We start from the raw sequence: 24,033 nt of genomic DNA, 5'->3' as shown, positions 1-24,033 counted from the left end.
GTATATTTATTCACTTGCCTTGCGTCTAAGCTAAAAGCTGGAAGAGACGTGTCACAAACCGCTTTTTTTTTTCTTTTTTCAGCTGCACATATGGTTCTTGGTTGTTGCAAGATACAAGAACAAAGCGAAATAGTGCATGCAGATGTGACGCTTACTCGTCGTATGGTCTGGAATGTGATCTCGATTACTATTTATTTCTGGAATTCATGTTTAGTGCTTTGGAGCCTTCCACCGCATTCATTTTCCACATGTGGATTAAATTGGTTGGCACCCGGATTAAATTCGCTGGCGCTTGTATTAATTGTGTTGGCACTCGGATTAAATTGGTTGGCGCGGACATTATTCGAGTTGGCGCTTGGATTAAATATGCTGGCGCTATGATTAAATACTTGGCACTCGAATTATATCGCATGGCGCTTAGATTATATCAGTCGGCGCCCAGATTATTTCCGCTGGCGCTAGGATTAAATTCAGAGGGAAAACGTGTAGTGAGGCGTCTGCTGGCAAAAATTGACCGTAAAGAAGCAAACTTGCGGATCAGTCTCTTAGATGATTTGCACTTTCTAGCCATGTCGTGGGATAGTGTAACTTCAGACACAATCTCGAACTGTTTTAGAAAGTGCAGATTTGCCATCGGACTTGCTGCGGCTTCGGCAGGAGATTGTCAAGAGCCAGATGAAGACCTCACGATTGATGGCTGGGACAATCTGGAAACTGAAGCTTCGGTTCGGGACTTCGTTACCGCGGACGACAACGTCGCGATCTGTGGGCTGAGGTCTATTGAAGACTTGGTCAATGAAGCGAATGATTGCGAAAGTGAGCCTGACAGCGATGGTGACGCTGATGACGAGTGTGATCAGCCACCGTCAAAGGCAGATACTCTTCACGCTTTGGACGTTCTGCGCCGCACCGTAAGTGCCAGCAGCGTGAGCGACGAAACCGCGGCACGGTTTTATGCCTTTCAGGCGGAGCTTGTCCGCGACATCAACAGCAAAAAAGTGCAGACAAGCATTACGGACTTTTTCGGCCGCAAGTAGTTCGCCATAATAAACTTTGGTTCATTTTCAATTCATTCCCATGTGGATGTTGACTTGTTTTGAATCATACGAATTCGGGATGATACGAATATTTTGCGTGCTCCCTTGCAATTCGTATCATCGAGATTCTACTGTATTACGCCAGTGTTGGTTAAAGTTTGCATATGCATAAAAAAAAGTTATTTATGGATGGATGTCTCAAATATAGGTGCCTCAAGATATTTGCATATTTCTCGGAACTAGAATTTTCTCATGTATTCACACCTCGTTAATATGAAAACTCTGTCCTGTTAGTGGTCAAAGGAAAAATGCAAAAAGCCCATTAAGGCCCATGTTGCTGTTTTTTTTCTCGCTTCATTTCTTGCCATTTTCTCACATATAGAATTTCCAGTTTCTGTGAAAATAGTGCTTTTGCCTGCCTGTTTTGTATATTTGAAATACTGCTTTGGGGGTTCCTGCTTATACACGGGGAGGAACGTAGTTCTGTTGACACCTAAGTGTCCAGCCTCTGCTTATATTTCCTGGCCCCATTTCTAACATTTACGTCAAATTGCATGTTGTTCCAGATTGTTCCACACAGCACCCAGTGTCCCACACTATGCTAGTAAGTAAAACATTTATAATTCCTGCATGTGACATTTTCTGTGCGAGATTTTTTAAGGAAGGAGACTGCTTCTGGTGCCGAAAAATTTGATTTTTTTTAGAAACGAGACTGTCGAATACTAGAGCTCTTTCTCTACGAGTCTGTGAATTTTATAATCCCCGGAGTTAATATTTCCACTGTAATACAAGTAGAAAGCTTATATCCACGTTCAGTCTCTTCAAATTTTGAAGCAAAAACTGTGCTATATTTTCAAGATGCGCAGCTGTCATTCTCGGGGGAAAAAGCAGCTTTTTGTTAACCATTTCACACCGTTGCCGCGCATTTACACCTACTGGCTGTGAACTAAAACATTTGCCAGAAAGTAGTCGCAGCGTGCATTGCTATTCGCTAGTTTGTGCCGTGACTGACTCGCTAACGCGCTTCCTGTCTGCTGGACGCAGCGGTGCACAGCAAGTGTCGAGCCACATGCAGGAGCCGTCTCGCTGTTGCATTTCGCAACAGTGTTGACGTCAAAGTTCCTCACCATGCAGCTATTCGGGAAGATAAAATAAGGAATTTATTAACATCATTAAGTGGGCCGCAGATATACTGCCATCTGCATCGAATCGAGTTCTGATCGGGCTAAGCCTAGCTGCGACATCGCCCCTGGATACTTCACGTGACAATCGCATTTGTCGCGACACCTTGAGAAAAACGCAAAATAATCTCCAACGGTCCGCATCGACCAGAGCTGTAGAGGTCTATAGGCAACGCTGTTATGAAAACCTTCATTGTTTGCAATTAGGGAATGTGTTGCTAGTTAAGTGTGTGGCAGTGATATGAACTTTGGCCAATACGGTAGTGAGTACAGCCTAGCTGACAAATTGACGCTATCATGTACAAACTATGGGGACATTTCTTTCTGCTGCATGTTGTCAGCGAACGAAAAACTAACCCGTTCGTTTTGAACATTTTTGCGGCTGTAATACAGTGAAAGAAAAATAACCATGCTGCACTTAATCATATATTCTTGGTTATGATTATACCGCATCACGGTCCGTGTACTGAAAGCATAGCAAAACTGTATTTTGCCAGGTTGATGCCCGCGGTGGAATGCAGGCTTAAACCTCATGGTTCAAACTGTGTGCAGCCGGGTGTCCGTGGAGTTCAGTCTTGCAGTAAAAAATTCTGAGGACAGTCACGAGACTCCCTAATGCAAAATTTGAGCACAGCTTTTTAAGCGTTTTTTGCGATGCATTGAGGCAAAGAATTTGAGAGATGCTTGTACGTATGTTTGTGCAGTTATAAAGCACTCTGTTTTTCTCACCAGTGAAAGAGAATTTCTTCCAAGAAATTTTCTTGGCTCATGACTCTCTCATTCGGTTACATCGGCAACCGCACCATTGGCGACATGGCTCAACCGTCAAACGGGCGCGTAAGAATTGCACTCCAAAAGCTTTATTTCAGAGGCAATAGTAAAAGTGACTACATTCTAGGAGGTCATTATCCATATCCTAATCCCACTACAACAATAATAATTTCGAAGTTTTCTTCAGTAAACGGCATCCTGTCTGGTTTTGTCATTTTTCTCAAAACTCAAATTTTCAACTGTCAGTATATCTTGGCATATATGGCAGTTCGGACCACAATTCTTTTTTTAGTATGTAGCTAGATGTGCAGAACATGCATTGTTGAGGGCAAAATATGTAATTAAGGTTCAGAAATTTTTTTTAAATGCTCTGGTTCTTGATTGCACATTAGGCACTACATACCTGCCAGCCCTTTTGATTTTTGACTGAACTTTCCGATTGTACAATCACTGCTTTAAATTTCCGGACGAATGGCCTCTTCCGTGTGGAATGCTCTTTGCGAATCTGACACTGAGGAATCTGCAGCCACATCATAATGGCCAGCATCACCATCAGAGGCCACACTGGCATCATCGGCTAAGCAGCCTATCATGGCCAATTTGAGCCAAGTCAAAGTAGCTGTGGCTGGCCACTTAAACAAAAAAATCCCATGCCTGTTTTGACCCATGGCAGCTGGTGGCCCTTTCTTGTAAGTGGCGGCAGCGGCTGACGGTGGCGCACAGGCTGTGCAGCTGCAATAGATATGTAGACGCTTTGCTGGCTTCGCCTTCGATCTCCATTGATGGGCAGCCTGTCAGCGCGCTTGGTGTTGAAGGGTTGTTACGGCAAAAAAACGTCACGCCATCTTATCCTCCTGTATGGAGCCGCATTCCTCATGTTACGGAGCTGCGCTGTTCTATGCCCAACAATGGCGTGATAGCTCATGTTTTGAAACCATCGTGGCAAACAATGGTCGTGGGCGGAATTGCATGTAAAGGTAATGGTTTTGCATTAAGGGGAGACACGGGGGTTTGCGGCCGAAAAATGACCAAAAAATTGACTTTTCAAAGTATTTTTTTTTTTCCTTCCTAATCTGGGGGGGGTTGAGGAATTCATGCATAAAATTGCTCTTCAAAGTCATCAATGTGACAGTATTCCTCGCGAAAATGGCTGAAAAAACAGTTAAATTCAAAAGCGTGCCATACAAGAACCCCGCTGTGGAACGCCACCATTTTGGTTTCGTTTGAAGCGTGAAGCTCTCTGCTATCAGTTTTTAGTGGGAAACCGTGCATGCGTCTGGCAACAGCAGAGCCACAAGCCAGTAAAAAAATAAAGAATACTCGCACCGCATTGGCGCTTTTGCGTCACGTGGTACGAATCCTGCCTCCCTATTGGACACTGCGAAATCGTCTGCTAAAAAGATACAAAAAAACGGCATCGCGTCCGCCGTTTTGGATTGAGCTTTCTCGAACACACTACGATGGCTGGTGGCAATAAAAAGTTTCGCACCGCGCACGCATTCGGGGGAAAAAAAAGCGACGGCAACCACGCCCGCAACGGCTGCAGTCATGCAAAATGCTGCCGGATGCAACGCATCGGAGACCGCCGACACTTCGAGCCCTGCTGTGGCGTCGTCGCAAGATGCTGCAACAACCGACGGAGCCGGGAGAGCCGTCTGTGTAGACACTCCTTTTCTGTCCGACGCCGATAGAACAGAACTAGAACATCGCGCGCCGGAGGCACAGCGTGAACTTTCGTCAGTTTCAGGCACTCGGCGAAAGCGGTCTGTTTTGGGATCAACGATCGAAGATGCGCCCGCGTCAGGAACGCTGTTCACTGTGCTAACCCTAACCTCCGTGAACGAGCTGCTTGAGTGCGTGAAATCAAAGTGTGTGGCGATTTTGTAAGCATTGCAAAAGGTGAGCTGGAATTTGGGCTTGCTGTTAAGCTCGCGCTCAATTGTGAAGTCTGTGGGCAGGTGAAAACCACTTGGAGCTCGCCTTTCGAAGTCAACGTTCTCGCTGCGCGTGCTGCTGCAAGCACGGGGAACGGGCAGACCGCGTTGAATGACATTTTCTCCACGCTCAATATTTTGCGGCATGGTATGCACTGTAGAACATACCAAGGCTACTTGAAAGGCAAGTTAAAAAGAAAGCTAAAACGGCACGCCGATGTTGGCGAGAGAAAACTGCAGCTACGCAGTGCTGATCAGTTAGCTTTGTCAGCAGAGGCCTAGCGAGAACACTGGGCGGCAGCGTGCAGACGTCTACACGTCATGCTTGCTGTTGCTGCTTGTGTTATGTTTAGCACAGGGCTCAGTGAACTCGCTCCCCCGTCCCTGCCCCCTTAATGTTGAAACATTGGACACGACCTGACTCCCCCTCCGCCCCTTGTTAATATCTCCGCCAGGTTGGCAGGTATAGGGCTATTTGTACTTTAGTTTCAGTGGCTTTTGAATTGCTTACGATGCCAGAATTCAAGAACTGTTTCCAGCATCTCGTTCCTTTTGTAGCGAAAGGTACACTACTGTAGGCTTTCAAGCTGTCAGCATGGCACCATGGCAGCAGATACCAACTTTCTCGTTTCACATAGGTCAGTTATGTCAGAATCAGCCTGCCAGTACCCTGGTATTCACGTTACCCCTATAGACCCCTATGGCACGTTCATACGGCTTGGTTAAAGTGGGGTTTATATGTAGGCTGGTAGCCTATGCTGTCGCTTCATACCCAGGGTCAATGACAGGGTCGTTCGACATATTGCCGTTTTATACTTCTGTGAATAATATACAGGCCTGTGATTCTACTTGCAAAGTTTTAGTGCCTAGCGCACGGCGCAGATTACAAAAAAAAAATGCAATAGAAATCTGAATTCGGAAGCTCCTGCCACCGAGAGCGACCGCCATTTTGAAATGCTCGTGTGACGTCACATCATATACACGGTGGAGCATCGTCTGCAAGGCAGGCTGCAATACAGTTGCCGACCGATTATTCGGACCTCACGGGGACCGCCGAAAAATCCGAATAAACAGGAGTCCGAAAAAACAAAATCAGAAAAAAAGAAAAGAGAAAAGGAAACTTTATTTCTATGCACTGGCATGTCCAATGCACTTATTCAGGCCCCACAATTGGCTGGAAAAAATCGTGAATACGCTGCTGGACGCTCCTCCGTTTGCGAACAATCAGATCTGCATGAATCTCTGAAAGGGTCGTGCTGTCACTGAAGGCAGCTGCAAGCATCGTCACCGCATTCACAAGGTCCGCGTGCTACGGCAGCGGAACAGGCGGTGTGTCGTCCTCTGACTCAGATTCGTCATCAGGCGGTACAGAAGACACCTGATGAATTATCTCGTCATCGTCCATCTCCGCACATGTGAGTGCTGCACTGTCGGCATTTGAAAAGTTCTCAAAGGTGACTGCGTCTGGGATCACCCTGCCACCACTGTGCAAGTCTTGCAGCACATGTTCGCCATCTGTGGGAAGCATGTCGGACGGGAGATCCTGGGCCGCGGCATCCGCTTCACCAACTCCAACAAATCCAGCATGCTGAAAGCAGTTTTGGAGTGTGGCTGCCGCCACTCCCTTCCAGGCATCAACAAGCATGCTGATCGCCGACAGTAGAGTTACAGCATACTGCTTGCCGGCGTCAATGCACAGAACCATGCGGCTCAGCAAGCATGCTGTGTATAGCACCTTCAAATTTTTAATCACACCCTGGTCCATGGGTTGAAGGACGCTCGTGCACCGCAACTGTCCACAAAGAGTAACACCTTGCGATTTTGGGCCCTAAATTTCCGGTTCAGCTTGCGTACATAGGCAGCGAAAAGATGCTGCGTAATCCAAGCCTTCGAGCTGGCTTCATACTACACGGGCAATGTTTTTTACCCCCTTGAAGCATCTCGGGCTCATTGATTTCCCAATCACAAGAATCGGGAGCTTTTCATTTCCTGACATGTTGCTGTCAACCTTCATTGTGACCCGGTCTTTGCTATGCCTTCCGCCGTGGCAGGGGTCGCCAGACACGGACAGTGTCTTCTCGGGTAACATCTTATAAAAAAAGGCCTGTTTCATCACAATTGAAGACATCATCAGGCGAAAATCGGTCCAGCAGCTACTCCAGCCTGTCGGAGCGGTAATTTGTTACAAGAATCTGTCTGGTCCACGGCACCACTCTCTCCGCACATCTTCTTGAAAGTGATGTCGTACCTCTTCTTAAAATTACGGAGCCAGCCATCGCTAAACTTAAAGCCTTCGATGTTCATTCGCAGTGCGAGGGCTTCTGCCTTTTGTTTCAGAAGATCGCCCGACACTGGGATCCTCTTTGCAACTGTCGCACACAGCCACATGTGGAGTGGCTGCCCTCTCTGAAATTTTTTCGTTCCAGCACTGAAGAAGACTTCAATGATTCGTTCAAAATCTTCATTTTGTTTTTCATATAGTTCGGCACAGTCTGCTTCGAGATGCCGAACTCCAGGGCAACTTCGCTCTGCTGGCGGCCATTCTGCACTTGATGGATCACAGCGATCTTCGCCATTGTCATCGTTGCGTATTTGCCGCGCTTCTTAGCTGAATTCCCCGGCGCTGGCTGCCCCGATGTTGGCGCCATTCCTGTGCGCTTCGTTGGTCTCACTGCTAGGCGTACACAACACACAAGGAACCCAAGTAGAATGAACACTGCACACTATAACTACACCGCACGCCGTCACAAAGAAGAAAGAAGAGACGACCAGACCAGTGGCTACTGGATTTGACCTGGATTTGGATGGGCGAGACCGAAACTAGCCATTGTGCCTGAACACACAAAAACGATGATGATGAGCAGACTCCGCCCCTACCGCCACCTCGTGGGGTGGTAAGGAGGCTCATTCCAAGACAGAAATGGCGCTTCATGCTTCAGTCAGCGTCGGTGCGGGTAGCTGCTGTCGATCGAGTTGGCTCGAGTAGGGTCCGAAAAATCAAATGAGAGGTTGTGAAGTGTCCAAAATTTCGGCATTTGTTATGCATTACGGCCTGTGGGAAGGGTGACGGTGCCGCGAAGCAGCTGAATAATCGAGTATGTCCAAATTCTTGGAGTCGGAAAAATCAGTCTGCGACTGTATCGAAGGACAAGTCTTCTTTTTTTTCTTCTTCTTCTTTTCTTATGACGATTGACACGGTGGTCGTCCCTCATGTAGAAGTGCTTGATGAAAATGTTACCGCACAAAAGCTATATTTTCTTCAGCATTAGGCACGCTAACAGTTAGTGAACTGCACGGTTCCTTAGCTTATTGACGCACTGATCTTTCGCATATTACACCAGCGACGACGCCAGCACGGCCAACGGTCGCCTTTCACTGTAGTGTCAGGTCATGGCCTCCTATAAAGGAGGCTATCGTGAGGTTTTCGGTCCCGCGACACTGACGGAACTGATCTGCGGACAGTCGTCCGATATGTTTTGGTCAGATCGGAGGCCAAGCGAGAACTTGACACCCTATACACGGCCTGAACAGCTGCTCTTGACTGTAGCTTAACCGAGTTAGAAAAAGGAAAACAAGAAGCTGCACTTTATATGTTCCCCCTTGTCATCAGCAATGACCTTGGCCAGAAATGTTAGTCGGCGCCAAACTGCCGGCTCGTTCAGCGACCAGTAGGCCTAGCTCGAGTATGCACGTTCGGGTGTAGAGTTTTGGCGATTACGGAGCGCATATTCACAAGCTTCAATGGTCGCATGTGGCCATTGAGTGTAGTTCTGGCAGTAGCGACCCCAATAGACGACTGCTTACATCACAAAGCGAGTGCTCTTTGAGCGGGAAGCGTCGATATATGTGACCCTGTCTAGCGAGCGCAGCTGGCAGCTGTCGGCGTCTATACCCGGCGAAGGCAGGGGGCGTAGCATCTATGGCGCTTCTTGTAGCCCAGTTGTAGTTCGTGAACAAATAAAGGTGCAACTGAGGCGAAAAGAAGTGGGTAGTTTTGGTATTGCTAGCTCAGCTTGCATTTTATGCCCTGCGAACAAGCAGCATACATCCAGCCATTGCAAAAGATATGTAAACAAATGTTGGGGGCGCAGTCGTAATCCGCGAATCAGCGCATTCCTGCGGGCGTTTAGGGTTCACACACTAAATACTAAATGGTGTATGCTTAACGTTGAAGCACTCATGAGTCATTTTCTGGAGAAGCACTAGAAAAACGGAAGGTGGTGTTCGTGAGTCCGTCACAATCGCACGCGCGGCTGCGGGGGAGGCGAGACGGAGACGGCGGTGACTGGGAAGCTCTTGTTCGGTGCGGGCATGCAGTGGGGAGCAATCGAATTGCGTTGGGTTTTGCGGTGACGAGACTGAAGCAGCGGCGACGGCACATTCTTTTGTGCTCTGGGCGTGGCCAGACTGAACATAGTTTAGCAAAAATGTTTTACCAGCCGAAAATAATTAGTCTGACTAACACGCGCATATAACTGCAAGTCATGAGGTAGCAATTCGTTCCAAAGTTTTGGCTGCTCCTCTTATATCGCAAGGTATGCTCTCGCGTCAAGGTATGCCTGTTTGAGATTTACACTTAGTTTTTGAACCGAAAGAGCGATGGCAATAGCTGAACAATCAGGAACATAACGATATCCCCTCCCCACTTTCGCGGGACATGTACACGGCCGAAGGAAACATCGAACATCAAAAACAAGAAGCTAATTATCATAACGTAAGAATAATACGCTTCTGATTGCATGCCTAAATTATACAGCATGAGCCCGTCGATTTCGGCCTTCTCGGCAATCTCTGGGCAAAGCCCAAAACAAGCCCGAGGATTTCTAAGGTCGCATATTGTAGTGAAGGCTACTCAAAGAAAAGAGAATACAGTCGAGCCCGCTTATAACAATACTCAAGTGCCAAGAAAATGTCATTGTTATAACCAATAATTGTTATAACCGGGTTTGCCAAAAAATGCAGTCAACATAAGGTTCAAAAATTTTAATCAAGCAGAAAAAAAGTTGTCCACTACTTAACAAAAAAAGCATAGTCCGTGAGCTTCGCTTGCTTCACAGAAAGCTTAACATTGGTCTCGAGAGCATCTAATTGTTCGACGTGCTCAAGTGGAAGGCCCCTTGAAAAAACGAAGTCCCGGAGGGAATAAATCATATGCAGGGCCTCCTGTGAGGACACTACTTGGAGAGGCTGATCTGTAGTGTCGTCGTCGTCATCGCTGTCGTTGCCCGCCGCTCGCACATTTTCCACGATTGCCTCGTCAGTGAGGATTTCAGACGTTTCCACATCATCATCTGCATGCAGAAACTCATCCAGTCCCGATGCATCATTGCTGAGCGCAGACCACAGCTCTGGCATCCCTTCATTGGTCAGAGCTACGCAAGCATCAGCCGCAGCAGTCGTGCGATCCCGAACGAAGCCTGCTTCCCTGAAACAATTCTGCACCGTCGAAGCATTGAGTTCTGACCATGCACCGAAGATGAACTGAACTGCCATCAGTAGGCTAATCTTAAAATCAGGCTGCTCATCACTTCTCCGCGCAGCCATGTCCATGGCAAGCACTAACCACGTGCACCCCACACGTATAAGCACTACGACGCCCGCCCGCACACAGCCGCCGCTATCGCCACACAGAGAGTCGGTCGGGACGGCGGCGGGGACGCGACCATGTGACGGAGCGCGGAGGTGGGGGGGGGGGCAAGGGTAGAGAAACGGAGTGCTCTCCTCTTTTCGTATCGTGGACGCAGTCCACTCGTCTCGAGGGGTGGAAGGGTGACATGCGGAGCGAAATGCGCTCGCTTTGCGCGATTGCGGACGCTCGCGTTTTCGTCGGAATCACGCGTATTTTATTTTGAAGCTGGGTCACAGTAGCCGGTTTTAATCATTATAGCCGTTAGTGCGGCAACCCATCATTGTAGTAAATGGAATATTTTTCTATTGGATACATAGTAAATTTGACAGTGACATGGCTGTTCATTGTTATAGCCGATATATTGTAATAACCGGTATCGTTATAAGTGGGCTCGACTGTATGTGAATAAAATATTTTTACTGAAGAAAAAAAAAAACACTGAGACCACCATCCACGACATGCATGCTAGAGTGCAGCCAGCACCGCGAATAGCAGACGACATGGAGACGTCACGATTGACGTTGTGACGTCAGCGGCCAATGGTTGCCAGACCAGAAAGCTGATTTCGATATTAATAACAAAAATTAATTTTAAAACTATCTACTGTGCGGAATGAGCTGAAATTTCAAGGATTTATAATTTAACGTGTGAGGAGTGAAATGCAATAATCAGTTTATGCTCAACTGTTAGCTGTCGTGACTTAAAGGTAGAGCGTAAGTGTCCCCCTTATTTAGATGCAATAAACGCCTTTACCACTACCAACTAAACGCCAGTGAATTTTGATGCGTTCAAGGGAACGCTGGTTGTGTTCAATGCAATGCTCGGTCACCCGCAGTTAAAGCTTTCGCTCCACACTCAGTTCAGCAGCGTTGAACCCGTGTAATTTTTTTCTTTCTAGAATGTAAATATGTGCCATTTGTGAACCTTAGGATGTGCTTTTCTTACCATTGCTGCTGTTAGTAACAGGGTTTTCTTCGGAGCTAATGAAGCTATCGTAAAACAGTTTTGGAATCGCAACAAAAAAACTAGTCAAGGGTGGGCATCTCGGTTAAATTTTGTGCAGAAACAAGGAATTTCTCTCCAGGAGCAGTCTCCCCTGTTTGTAGTGCTGCTTTTCTGTTTTATTGTGATGAGCACACCTGGTACATTTTTCACTCCTTGGATCTTGTTTTTCAGAGAACAAGGCCATTGGTGTGATGAAAGCTGGCCACTGCTTCACTATTGAGCCCATGATCTCAGAAGGTAGGGACAGGGTGTATATTGCCCACGATTTTTATGAGCCTAAATTTCTATCTCTTGGGCCTGAGTATACTCTAGCTAAGTTGACACTTGCGCCAAGCTTCGCTTCAAAATTGGCTTGCATGGAATGTGGAATGTACACTCCTTGGTTGGGCACTTCTTTACAAGCATGCTAACGAGAACAGGGGTGTCATGCAGCATATTCTCTTTAAAATTGCTTCCTGATGCAAGTAAACTGTTTCTGTAACTCAATTTCAGCCTTTTTTTTTTTTTTTTTTTTTTTTTTTTTTCTGCTGCGATGCATTCAAGATCTTAAATCTGCAAGGTGTGTTTTTTGCCCAATAATCACTCTAGAGAAGCGTTTCATTCTTGCTTTATGCATAAGCAAAAAAAAAAAAAAGTGGAAGTAGTGAAAAAGGCACAATTTTCAGACTTGGTTTTATACCGTGGAACGTTGGTGATACTGTCGAACCCGGATATATCGAATTTTGGTTATATCGAATTCACGGAATATCCCCTTGAAAATCCCATGCAAAAGTATAGGAAAGCTGCGTCACATATCGAACTCAATTTCACCGGTCGTTTGATACACACTGGAAAGTGTGCCTTTCCCAAAGACGATCGCATCACCCTCGGCCGTTTGCCGTGTGACGTTTTAAAGCCACGCGCGGAAGTAATGAGAGGGGACAGTTGGGCTAGGGCAGCGCCGCGCCCATTCCCTAAAGGCGCGCATATTTACGGTTATCGTTTCCCGCGCGCCAGCACGGGACGTTTGCAAGCCATGTGCGTGGATGAACCAGGGAGAACCGGTTGAAACGAGAGGGGGAAAACACGACAGAGCGAAGCGCGAGGGTGTGCCCATTCTTTTGCTGAGCTATCTCTCTTCTTCCTCTCTCCCGGCCTTCGTTCGCAGTAGCATGCGCCAAGCCAGCTCAGCCTGTTTTCAGACAGAACATCGGACGCTTTCTCCAGCTTGTGTTGTGAACCCCCTGCGCGCAGCGGCTGGCGTGGCTATGGCCTTGCGGAAGTTAAGGAGCGGCAGATCTTTCTTTCTTTTTTTTTTTTCTTCGAAAGTAGTCTATTTTTATCGTTGTGCTGTACGCGCGGCGTAGCGTAAAATATGGCGTTACAAAGCGGCTTTTTTTTTTTTTTTTTTTTTTTTTTTCGGGAGTTGTTTATTCTTGCATGTATAAATCAACGAAAGCACGCGGTCAGCTGTGATCATGACAGCAGCTTTTAGCATTTTTCGCTTCAAATAGCATTTGCAGCTAATGTATCGTGCTTTCCAATGATTTTGTGGCAGTGGACTATGCCCGCCCCAAGCGCGGCGTGAAGAATCGAACCAAGCTTGTGCAATCAAGCCATTGTGGGCAGTCTGCCAAGTTCACTCCCCGCCGCCGCAGGAGCTATCAAAAGATAAACACGCAGTGACGTTATCGCTGCGCAGCATCTTGCCATGCTGCTAAGAAATGAGCTGCGGATGAGACTACCTAAACGGAGTGCGACATGCAAGTGGAAACGCTGGCGGTTTCTGCCGCGGTGGCTTGAACGGCGAGAGGGACGCAGTTCCAACTAGTTGGAAATTTTTTGCTCTGTAGCTGCCGCTCATCGCTGAGATCGCTTAATTGCTTGCGTGTGAGCAAGCTGGCCTTAACGGGTTTTTTTTTACAAATTCTCGGGTGCAAAAGTGGAGGGTGGGTTCATTATGCGAGTGAGTTGATTACGCAACAAATACGGTATCGTTTTATCACATCGTAAGTGCCGTCCTAAGCCAATTTCTATTTTGCAATCCCCTTCGAGTTCGATCCGGGTTCGACTGTATAATCAACGGCTAATTTTGTTGTCATGCAGATTCGTAAGATTTTCTGACAGAAGCGCATTTTGTACCAGATTTCACTGCTTAGATATGACTGCAGTAGCTGTGACCATTCCATGTGAGAGACACTGCCCTGACATCACCACTCGGGCAGCACGTGCCCACGAGCACAGAGTAGTGCAGTGGAATCGACTTATAACGATGAAATTCTTGGGACACATTAGTTTTCCCATTGCCCCTGTGTAAAAATAAACCATATAATATGGATCGATTATAGGCAACACGTCAGATACGATAGCTTTCTGATCACCGGGAAGATGTTTACCACGAAAATTTGTCGGAAGTCTGAATGTGTAGTGAAAAATAAAATACCAAGAAGAGAATACAGTCGAACCCACTTACAAAAATATTGAAGTGCTATGGAAATATTGTTGTAAGCGGGTCAGGCCAAAAAAGAAAACAAAGAAAACATTATAAACTACACATTTAATAAGGACGAGGTAGCTCACACTTTTTACTTTACAGCATGAAGAAACCCATAATCCGCAAGCGATGTCTGTTTCACAGCAATCTGGCTGACATCTTTTTGCAGGGCATCCAACTGCTGAACATAGTGCAGTGGAAGGTTCTTAGCAAAAACAAAGTCCCACAGGTAGTCGATCATTCTCAAAGCCTCCTGGTGAGATGCAGCCTGCACAGGTTCCGGTTCGTCGTCGTCATCTCTGCAGTCACCGTCTTCCGCGACAGTGACTGCTGCGACGATAGCCTCGTCTGTCAGCCCTTCATCTATCGCAACTGTATCGTCGGGATGTAAAAATTTCTCAAGTCTTAACGCGCCACCGTCACTACCGCTCACTGTGGACCAAAGTTCGGTCATCGCTGTGTCGGCAGTAGCTTTGTGACCTTCCGCGTCACGTGCATCCCCAGCGAAGCCCGCCTTCCTGAAGCAGTTCATGATAGTGGACGAGCTTACTTCTGCCCATGCTCCAAAAATGAACTGATCAGGAGCGAGATCTTCAAGTCTAGCGCCGGTCGGCTTTCTTGGACAGAAATGTCGAGGTTCAGCGTGAGCCTGCTCAAAACATGTTGGTGATACAGTGCCTTGAAGCAAGCATTCATGCCTGCATCCATAGCCTGCTAGCTTCTAGTAGTGTTAGATGGGAGGGAAAAAAAAACTTGTACATGCAAGAGCTTCTGAGCTGTTTGGTGCGCAGTGCAATCGTCGAGCACCAATGCCACCTTCCTGCCTTTGCGCTGCATCCACTGATCAAACTCTTCCAGCTACTCGTGGAAAAGTTCACACATCATCCATGCTTTCTGATCATGTAGGCGCGCTGAACTTCAACTTGAGACAATTCACTAACGCATGCTTTCCTGTTATGACAGTAGCGAGCTGGGATCCTCGCAGCATCACAAAAACAGCAGGGATTCATGGATTTTCCTGTGATGAAGGTGGGCATTTGTTGCTGCCATCCATGTTGGCACACAAAATAGTCACACGCAATTTTGTTTGCTTGCCGCCCTTACTGGGACCGCCTTTGACAGCGTGCGTCTTCAATGGTAGCATCTGGAAAAATAGCCCAGTCTTGTCCCCATTGTACAAGTCCCGGTCCGCATATGCTTCCCAGATGCAGGGCAGTGTTTCCTCAAGCAAGTTCTGCCTAGCATCTACATCGAGCGATCCTGCCTCGCCCACGACTGCCTTGTAGACGATTCCGTCTCTTCTTGAACCGTTGAATCCAACCATCACCGGGCTGGAAATTCGTGTTGCGCCGGAGGTATGCGAAGTTCTTCGCCTTCTCCACTAAAATCGGTCTACTAATTGGCAGGTTCGCTGCACAGGCGTTCAAGAACCACTGGTAGAGTGCCTGTTCTACGTCTTTGTAGGCCCCATGTCGAACCCTTTTTCGGCCGTCGTCCATTGCATGGGCATCACTGGCATAGCTTTCATTCTCAATCTTGAGCGCGTTGCAGATGATTGTCGATACTGTCTGTTGCGTTAGGCTGTGCTTTTGCTTCAAGTTGAACGCTTTTATGTTGTCCTTGTGCTCACATACAGTGTTCCACTTAACGTCTAGTGGTATTGCCGTTCGCTTCCTTTTCTGCGCTGGTTGTGTCGCGCTTCCTGAAGGAGGATCTTCTATTGCTGTTCACGGAAAATCCAGGGCCAGCAAGGTTGTGGCAACGATGATGGCACACTAGGAGAACCAGCATGAATGCTGCTGCACGCCTGCCACAAAACATGTGCAATTGCGAAGCAGGGCCTTGGACAAAGCAAATACAGCTGAACCCCATTATAAGAGACACGGATCTAACAGACAATAGAGTATAAGAGACACCATTCATCCAAATGGTTGGCCACCTTATGGCTTTCGTTAATTGGACCTCTTTTTCACAGACATTGCATGTAGAAGACAATTGGCTATAAAGGACAAATTAGCCTTAAAGTTTGGTACTGTCTTGCTTGTAACAGACATTCTAAGATTAGATGTGGCACCATCCATCGCCAGGTTCAGTAGCAGCTACAGTGAAAACAAAAGTAGAGGGACACACCTGTGCCATTATTATTAATTATAACCACCAAACAAAGAGCAGGTCAATCAGCTATCCAATGACTGAATGAAGCCCCTGCAGTGGGAATGCAATGTAGAGAAGCTCTTCAAGCTTGCCACAAAGAGCACAAGTGCGACTGCATATGCGAGCATCTAAGCAAGCATATTGGGAGAGCGCATTGGGTTCTCCTATTAGTGGAGCTTCCTATCGCGAATTTCTGTAGGGTTTATGTCCACTAGTCTGAAGAATATAGCGAAAATTGTCGATTATGTTGCATTTCAGTGTGAGCGACAAATCTATCTGGTAAATGCAAAGAAAGCACTCAGCTGGTGCCGCTGACATAAACAAGTCATTGTACCTAGAAAGCTAGACATAGCCAAGCCAAGATGAAAACAAGCAACATAAAAACAGAAGTGGTTCTGCTCCAGCAAGGACAAACGAACTAGTACTCTGGTTGATATTCTACTTGTTTCAACTCCACTCAGAAATGCCTCGTTTGTTTTTCATTTATTTTTCGTCTCAGTAGCAACGTTCGCAGACTTGTTACTCGCAGCCGCTGTTATCCTTTGTCAAACAAGTGTAAATTTCTTAGGGATATTTCTGCTGGTGATGTTTTATAGTTTTGGCTGCTTCTAGCACCTTGGTGGTAAGCTGGTTACTTTGACAATTTCGTGGCACTTTTCTTTACTTGCATTCTTGTAGTGTTACCAGAGACATAACTTGTTGCAAATCGCTAGTTGTGGTGCCATGTCACATTGCGATTGCACTTAGCAATCGCTGCCAACATATACAACTTTGGCACATCAGCCATGAGGCTCTTGGCATGATTTTCATGCTGGGAGAGGCTGTGTTGAACAGCATCAATGCATCTATGAAGCAAACCAAGATTTACTACTGTTTCAGCAGTAAATAAATGTAAGAAAGTTGCAAGGTGTGGTCAGTGTGGTGGTCCACCAAGCAAATGCAATATGTAAATGAAAGCTATATTAACGCATTTGCGACATGATGCACCCTTCTTTTTTGCATATTTTCTGCGCTGAAATAAGGTCTGGTTAGTGAAGGTAAACGTGGTACCGTGCTTATAAGGGACCTCTCATATAAGAGACAAAAACAGTTCCCCAGTGCATGTCCCTAATAAAGGGGTTCAACTGTAGGGGAGGATAGTGGAATGCACCACGATCAGCACACCCTCAGAATGGACTGCTCGCTCCACTGTGCAGAGGCAGAGAGGACATGAATGGTTTCGAGGAGGAACGCTCAAAGCTCTTCCTCAGAACAGCAGTGCCTATCAGCGCCCTACGCCTTCCCTTCTCCTCCACGTGAGGAAGCTCTCTGTCTTCAACATGCAAGCTTTCTCAGGGCTAAAGTCAGCTAGAATGAGGTAGTGGGCTCATTGGGGCTCCTTCCCTGATGCAGTGTATGTTACATGCACTAGGTGGTGCCACCGGAGACTTCAATGTAGCGCTCTGCTAGTTGAGTGGCTGCGTTCGTGCATGTTTTTTTTTTTTTCTTTGTCTCTCTTTCTCCACCTTGCTCCAAACACTTTGCACGTGCCTGCCAGTGTAGCTGAGTGTCTCTCCCTTGCCTCACTCCATCTACAACAGCTTACTACCTCCCCATGAGCAGGCACACGACAGGCCTTTCTGTACACAGTAGGCAGTATCTGGCCATTTCTGTGCTGCAATGTGTGCTGTCATGCTACTTCAGTTGAACATGGGGCCCCAGAGTTTTTAAGCCCCAAATCAGTGCACAGGTACACTTTGCATGCCTTGTAGTCTGTACGAGACTGTTCACAGCGCGTAACACACCTCCGCTGTGCCGAGATCTGACCATGTCAGGTCTCCGCCAGCACAGGCGTGATGGTGCCCTACCTCGCTGGCAGGAAAAGAGGCTCTCGCCAAGACAGCTTCCTCGTAGTCCTCTGCAGTGGTTCACGGAAGCCATCTTTAGGGGTGTATTTTCTTGCACAAAAGCTTTTTTTCTGCTTAACAGTGCCAAGAAGATGCCGTGTGAACGTCGTTGCGCATAGTCGTCACCGTTTGCAATCACGGCGAGAGTTCATCTTACAGAAGTGGAAGTGCTGCTCCATTCTGCTCCAAACTGCTTTTCCTGCTCCAAAATGCAATATTGCTCCAAAACTGCTCCAAATCAGCTGCCTCGATGTTTTGCCATCAAATTTAGTGCAACACAGTTTTTCAAACAGTGGGACATAATGGTATTGCCTACAAAAACGTGATTTGATGCAATTTGACTAAGTGACAGTGAGAAGTACATGCAGGGCGATGGCATGTTGGGAGTTGCATGGACACGACATAGGAGCCGCAGTAGTCAAAACGATGGCAGCACACTGGTCGCAGTGGTATATAACTCATCTCACGCTGAGCCTAATAACATTTTTATAAAGTTGGAGCACAATGAATGTTTGTTCACGATTCAATTTAAAACAAGCTACTAACAATTGGAGACAATTAAATGCAAAACAAATGGCTTCTGTCTGTGTGACGTAGCACTTTCTCCCAGCCTTTCTAATTATTGGTGGTAGGGGAAGCGAGGGCAACAATTGACTACCATGAGTCATTAAAAAAAACTTGTCTAGCTGCAACGACTACACGAGTTGTTCTAATCGTTCTGCTGTGAAAACAAGCAGGTACTTTACTATCAAGGCTGTCATGCCTATGCCAGACAAAAGCATACTTGAAACTGTTATGGGGCGACGCCTCTTAGGTGCCGATCACTAAAAGTGTTCTCAAGAGTGTTGGAAAGCCATAGAGGGCCTATTGCCAGCGTGTTGAAATCAACGAAACACCAGCTTAGTTCAAGCGATAATGTGAGCAGCCACTGTCTGAAGGCCGCCAAATAAAGAACCTGAAGGGGAAGAGGTTATCTTTTAGGACTACCCTCCCTGGGTGACTGCTAATACCTAAAGGGCGACTTCAATGCCAAGGTAGGGGAAAAGCGGGCAGGAGACGAGGCAGTGGGTGACTATGGCATTCATTCTAGAAATAGGAGGGGGGTGTTACTAGTTGAGTTTTTAGAGCGAAGTAACTTGAGAATCATGAACACCTTCTTTAGCAAATGGAAGAACCGGAAGTAGACATGAAGAAGTCCTAAAGGGGAGACTAAAAATGAAATTGACTTCATAATGTCTTCTAACCCTGCCATTATACTGGATGTAGAGGTAATCAGGAAAGTGTGATGCAGTGACCACAGGATGGTAAAGTCTCCAATTATACTAAACTGAAAGAGGGAACAGAACAAATTAGTAATAAAGAAGTCCATCAATGAATTAGCGGCAATCCAAGAGACCGGATAGAATTAATAGAGATATCAAAGATTATCAATAAGCGCAAAGTGGCCGATATAAGGAAGTATAACATAGAGAAAATTGAGCATGGGCTTAAAGCGATGGAGAAGAAATTGGGCATAGGCAAAAATCAGATTTATGCGCTAAGGGACAAGGCGGTCAGTGTCATCACGAATATGAACACGATAGTCAAAGTAGCCAAGGAGTTCTATGCTGACCTCTACAGTAGCCAAAAAAGTTAGGATAATAATGAGATTGGCGATAGGGAAAAGCAGTCAGACGTTCCTCCAGTGACGAAGGGCGAAGTTAAGAAAGCATTAGAAACTATGAAAAGGGGGAAAGCAGCTGGAGAGGATCAGGTAACTATAGATTTGTTGAAGGATCAGTCTAGAATATCTGTCCACCCAGTATATGCAGTGCCTGGTGTCATCGACGCTACCGTAACCATTGAAGAACGTAATAAATAATAAGAAAGGGGGCGCTAAGGACTTGAAAAATTACCGACCAATCAGCTTACTGTTTGTTACGTACAAGGTATTTATCAAGGTAATCGCTAATAGAATCTGGACAACCTTAGACTGCAACCTAGCAAAGGATGAAGCAGGTTTTCGGAAAGGGTACTATACTATCGATCGTATCCATACCATTAACCAGGTAACAGAAAAATGCTCGGAATATAACCAGCCCTTATACATAGCATTCATTACGAAAAAGCATTTGACTCAGTAGAAACCTCGGCTGTCATGCAGGCATTGCGAAATCAGGGTGTTGACGAGCCATACGTAAAAGTGCTTGAGGATATATGTATAGGGGCTGCACAACAGCCATTGTTCTTCATAAAAAAAGTAACAAAGTTCCTATAAAGAAAGGTGTTAGGCAAGGAGACACTATCTCCCCAGTACTATTCACAGCTTGCTTAGAAGAGATATTTAGAGACTCGGAATGGGAGCAGTTAGGGATAATGATAGATTGGGAATACCTCAGTAATCTGCGATTTGATGATGGCATGGTCTTGCTAAGTAACTCAGGGGATGAACTGCAAATAATGATTGATGACCTAGACAGGAAAAGTAGAAAGGTAGGCTTGAAAATCAATATGCAGAAGACTAAGGTAATGTTCAACAGCCTCGGGAAGGAACAGCAGTTTACGTTAGGTAGCGAGGCACTGGAAGTAGTAGGCGAATATGTCTACTTAGGACAGGTAGTAACCACAGATCCAGACGATGTAAGGGAAATAAGAAGAATTAGATTGAGATGGAGCGCATTTGGCAAGCACTCGCAGATTATGACTAGCAGCTTACCGGTATCGCTCAAGAGGAAAGTATACAATAGTTGCATCTTTCCTGTACTCACCTATGGGGCTGAAACATGGAGGCTAACCAAGAGTGTTCTACTTAAGCTCAGGACAACGCAGAGGGCTATGGAATGTAAAATGGTAGGGGTAACATTAAGAGATAGGAAGCGTGCAGAGTGGTTCAGAGAAATAACTCAAGTTACTGACATTCTAGTGGAAATCAAGAAGAAAAAATGGGCATGGGCAGGACATGTAGTGCGAAGAGAGGATAACCAATGGTCGCTTAGGGTGAAAAACGATTCTAAGGGAAGGAAAGCAAAGCAGGGGACGACAGAGAGTTAGATGGGCAGATGTGGTTAAGAAGTTTGCAGGGGTGAAGTGGGTGCAGCTAGCACAGAACCGGGTTAATTGGAGGAGTGGGGGAGAGGCCTTCGTTGTGCAGTTATTTATCAGTTCAGGCATAGGATGAAAAAGCACATGCACAAGCTAAGGAGTGGAAATGTGCTGCTCATCGTGTGAACTCCAAGCTAGTGGCAGCGCATCAAAGTGGTAGACTCCACCTTTGAATCTACCAAGTCAAAATATGTATCACAAGATTTTAGTTAAGTTCAGTGTTCAGTTAGGCAGTATAGAATCGAGGATTTCATTTGCTGTTGGTCTGTTCTGAATTGTTGGTCAGGTCAATTGTGTTACTTTAATGATCCGTACTTGTTTTGGGTTTTCATCGCGTCTTGTCAGAGATGTGTGCATATTCAGCAAAGCATTGATGTGGAATAAAATTTTAAACAAATTCGATTTCTTGAAATTTCCATTAATAAAATGTTCGAGTCCAGAAAATGCTCTAAAGCGTATTTGATTGCTCTAAAACTCGTTTTACTGCTCCAAAATGCTCGAGCCCGCTTCCACCCCTGAAATAGCTACAATTTTTTTTTTTAGGAGGATGTTTTGTTTTGGTGTAATTTCTGTAAGAATTTTGCATTTTGTCCCAACTGTGCAATTATGTTGGCAAGTCAAACCACGTAGGTAAACTAATTATTTTAATCTTCTTACTGTGAAACTGACTGTAAGGTACAGCCTGGGCCTTATAACTGTTTTTTTTTTGTCCCTCTCTACTGTAATGCCCGTGAAGGTACTGCAGGTATGTGAATGAATAAATGCATAGGCTGTGACTTCCCGTGGCCACAGTTAACATGTAATGCTCTTTGGCGAGGCGAAGGATGTTTTCGCACTCATATTTTCAGTGGTACATGGTGCATTTTAGTGGTGTTGAGTCATCAAACATTAATCAGTGCATGTACTTTTGGCCAAATGAGCCCACAATTTGCACCTACAAATGTGTCTTCGGCTTCTTCGTGTTGACACACAGGAACCTGGCACGATGAAGTGTGGCCCGACAACTGGACAGCAGTGACAGCTGATGGCAAGCGCTCGGCACAGTTTGAGCAGACACTGCTTGTGACGGACACTGGCTGTGAGATTCTGACACGTCGGCGCAGTCATGATGGCCAGCCCTGGTTCATGGACAAGTGACCCTTTCCCATGTGGGGAGCATCATAGGTGTGTGCATTGTGTGTTCAACAGTTCTCATGTGTGATTCAGTATGTGTGCTGAGTTCAATTTTTGTTAGGTGTTCAGAGGTTATCCTAATTTGGTAATTTGAGTAGGGTAAAAGCTACATTTTTCTCTCTGCCAGCTGCTTGCATTTCTGCGATGCAAGAGCCAGGAACAAAATGCTGGAATCGTCCGCTTAATTGAACATCTTCATTGCCCTTGAATCACAGGGTTGGAGACTTGTAAATTTGCCATGGGCTAACACTTTCTGGTCCCTGATATGCATGTACAGTTTAACCTGGATGTAACGAACCTCTATGTAACGAATTCCTGAATTTAACGAAGTTTTTAAATTCCCCAATGCCACACCCATTGAAGCCAATGTATTTTCGACCTCTATGTAACAAGGCGTTGCGACGGTCAACCTTGATGTAACGAACTTGTGAAGCTGATCAGTCATTATTTTTTTAGCTTTTACTGAAAATTTGGCCGAAGGAATGCATTAATTTTGTGAATATTAGAACTCTAAGAAGCCAGCAGCTACGTGAACGCCTGTAATCGCAGAAATCAAACAAAATTGGCGGTGATGATGATAGTATTACCTTCTAGCGCTACTCCGTGGCTAACGCAGCAGCCTTAGGCGTTGGTAGTGTAGTGCAACACCAGGTGACGTTGGTGGCTGCAGTTGATTTATTTGTTAGTACTGTACGTGCGTGTAGCACATGCAATTTTTGCGGTGTTGTTCCGCCCGACGTGTTTCGGAAGTGCTAGGCCAGCCTTTCTGCCGGTATTCGTGGGGCTCCGCTTGTATCTGCGGTGTCAGTTCGTCGTGATGAGTTCACGGCCAGAAAACGAAAAGTTTTGTCATTTCAAGACAAACTTGCCAATTTAAATGTGGTCTCCGCGGGCGAGAAGAAGAACGACGTCGCCGCTCGTTTCAACATTCCAGTGACCACTCTGTCAACAATTTTGAGTGCGGAAGAGAAGATTAGAAGTGCAGTGGAGTCGGGAACAAAGGCTAAGAAAAGATTGAAACTGTCAACATATGATGATGTGGACAAGGCAGTGTTCACATGGTTTTTGGACACGCGAGCCAGGAATGTGCCCATAAGCAGGGATGATATTACAACAGAAGGCGAATGATTTTGCGCGCATCTTGGGCCATGATGACTTCAAGGCAAGCAACGGGTGGCTACAAGGTTTCAAGAGCTGACACAATGTCATCGGGGAAAGTAATCTGCGGCGAATTTGCCTCTGTAGTCAGCGATGCTGCTGCTTCGTGGGTGGCTGAAGCGCTTCCTGGAATACTGAGTCGCTTCAAAGCGGCTGAAATCTATAATGCCGATAAAACAGCTCGAAGCAGCACCAGCCGGCTGAGCTGATTCCACAGTTTTCAACCATCGAGTACACTATCATGTGGGCCGCCTGTGTGCCCCCGATATCCTTGTTCGTTGTCGACACCGTTGTCAGATGCTTCTGGGCCACACGCTAGCACTTAAAGGAGATGACTGCCGCGGGTGAAAGCGGAGCAAACTCCGCGTAACAGTTCTACTGTGCACCAACCTCGACGACACTGACAAGCGAGTCCCGCTAGATGTTGGAAAAGGTGCCCGTCCCAGGTGCTTTATGGGGACGAAGTGTATGCCTGTGAAATACGCGGCGAACACTAAAGCGTGGATGACTCGGGCAGTATTTTCTGAATGGCTGAAAGACTTCAACCAGGA

General features: G+C 46.3%; 1 protein-coding gene across 1 annotated transcript in view; it reads left to right on the top strand.

Annotated features, from left to right (window-relative positions):
* LOC146183542 (methionine aminopeptidase 1) overlaps positions 1-24,033 on the top strand; it is a 45,420-nt gene that overhangs the window by 17,076 nt on the left and 4,311 nt on the right. Inside the window, exons 11-13 of the mRNA XM_084609135.1 lie at positions 1,604-1,641; positions 11,729-11,794; positions 22,125-22,315. Of these exons, the coding sequence (XP_084465261.1) occupies positions 1,604-1,641; positions 11,729-11,794; positions 22,125-22,288 (268 nt within the window). The 3' untranslated portion in view covers positions 22,289-22,315. The remainder of the gene's footprint in view (positions 1-1,603; positions 1,642-11,728; positions 11,795-22,124; positions 22,316-24,033) is intronic.

Source organism: Amblyomma maculatum, chromosome 7 (assembly GCF_055883805.1).
Source record: "Amblyomma maculatum isolate TAMU_Amacu chromosome 7, ASM5588380v1, whole genome shotgun sequence".
Classification (NCBI taxonomy): Eukaryota; Metazoa; Arthropoda; class Arachnida; order Ixodida; family Ixodidae; genus Amblyomma; species Amblyomma maculatum.
Note: the sequence above shows the minus strand (reverse complement) of the source record. Positions and strands in the feature narration are given on the sequence as shown.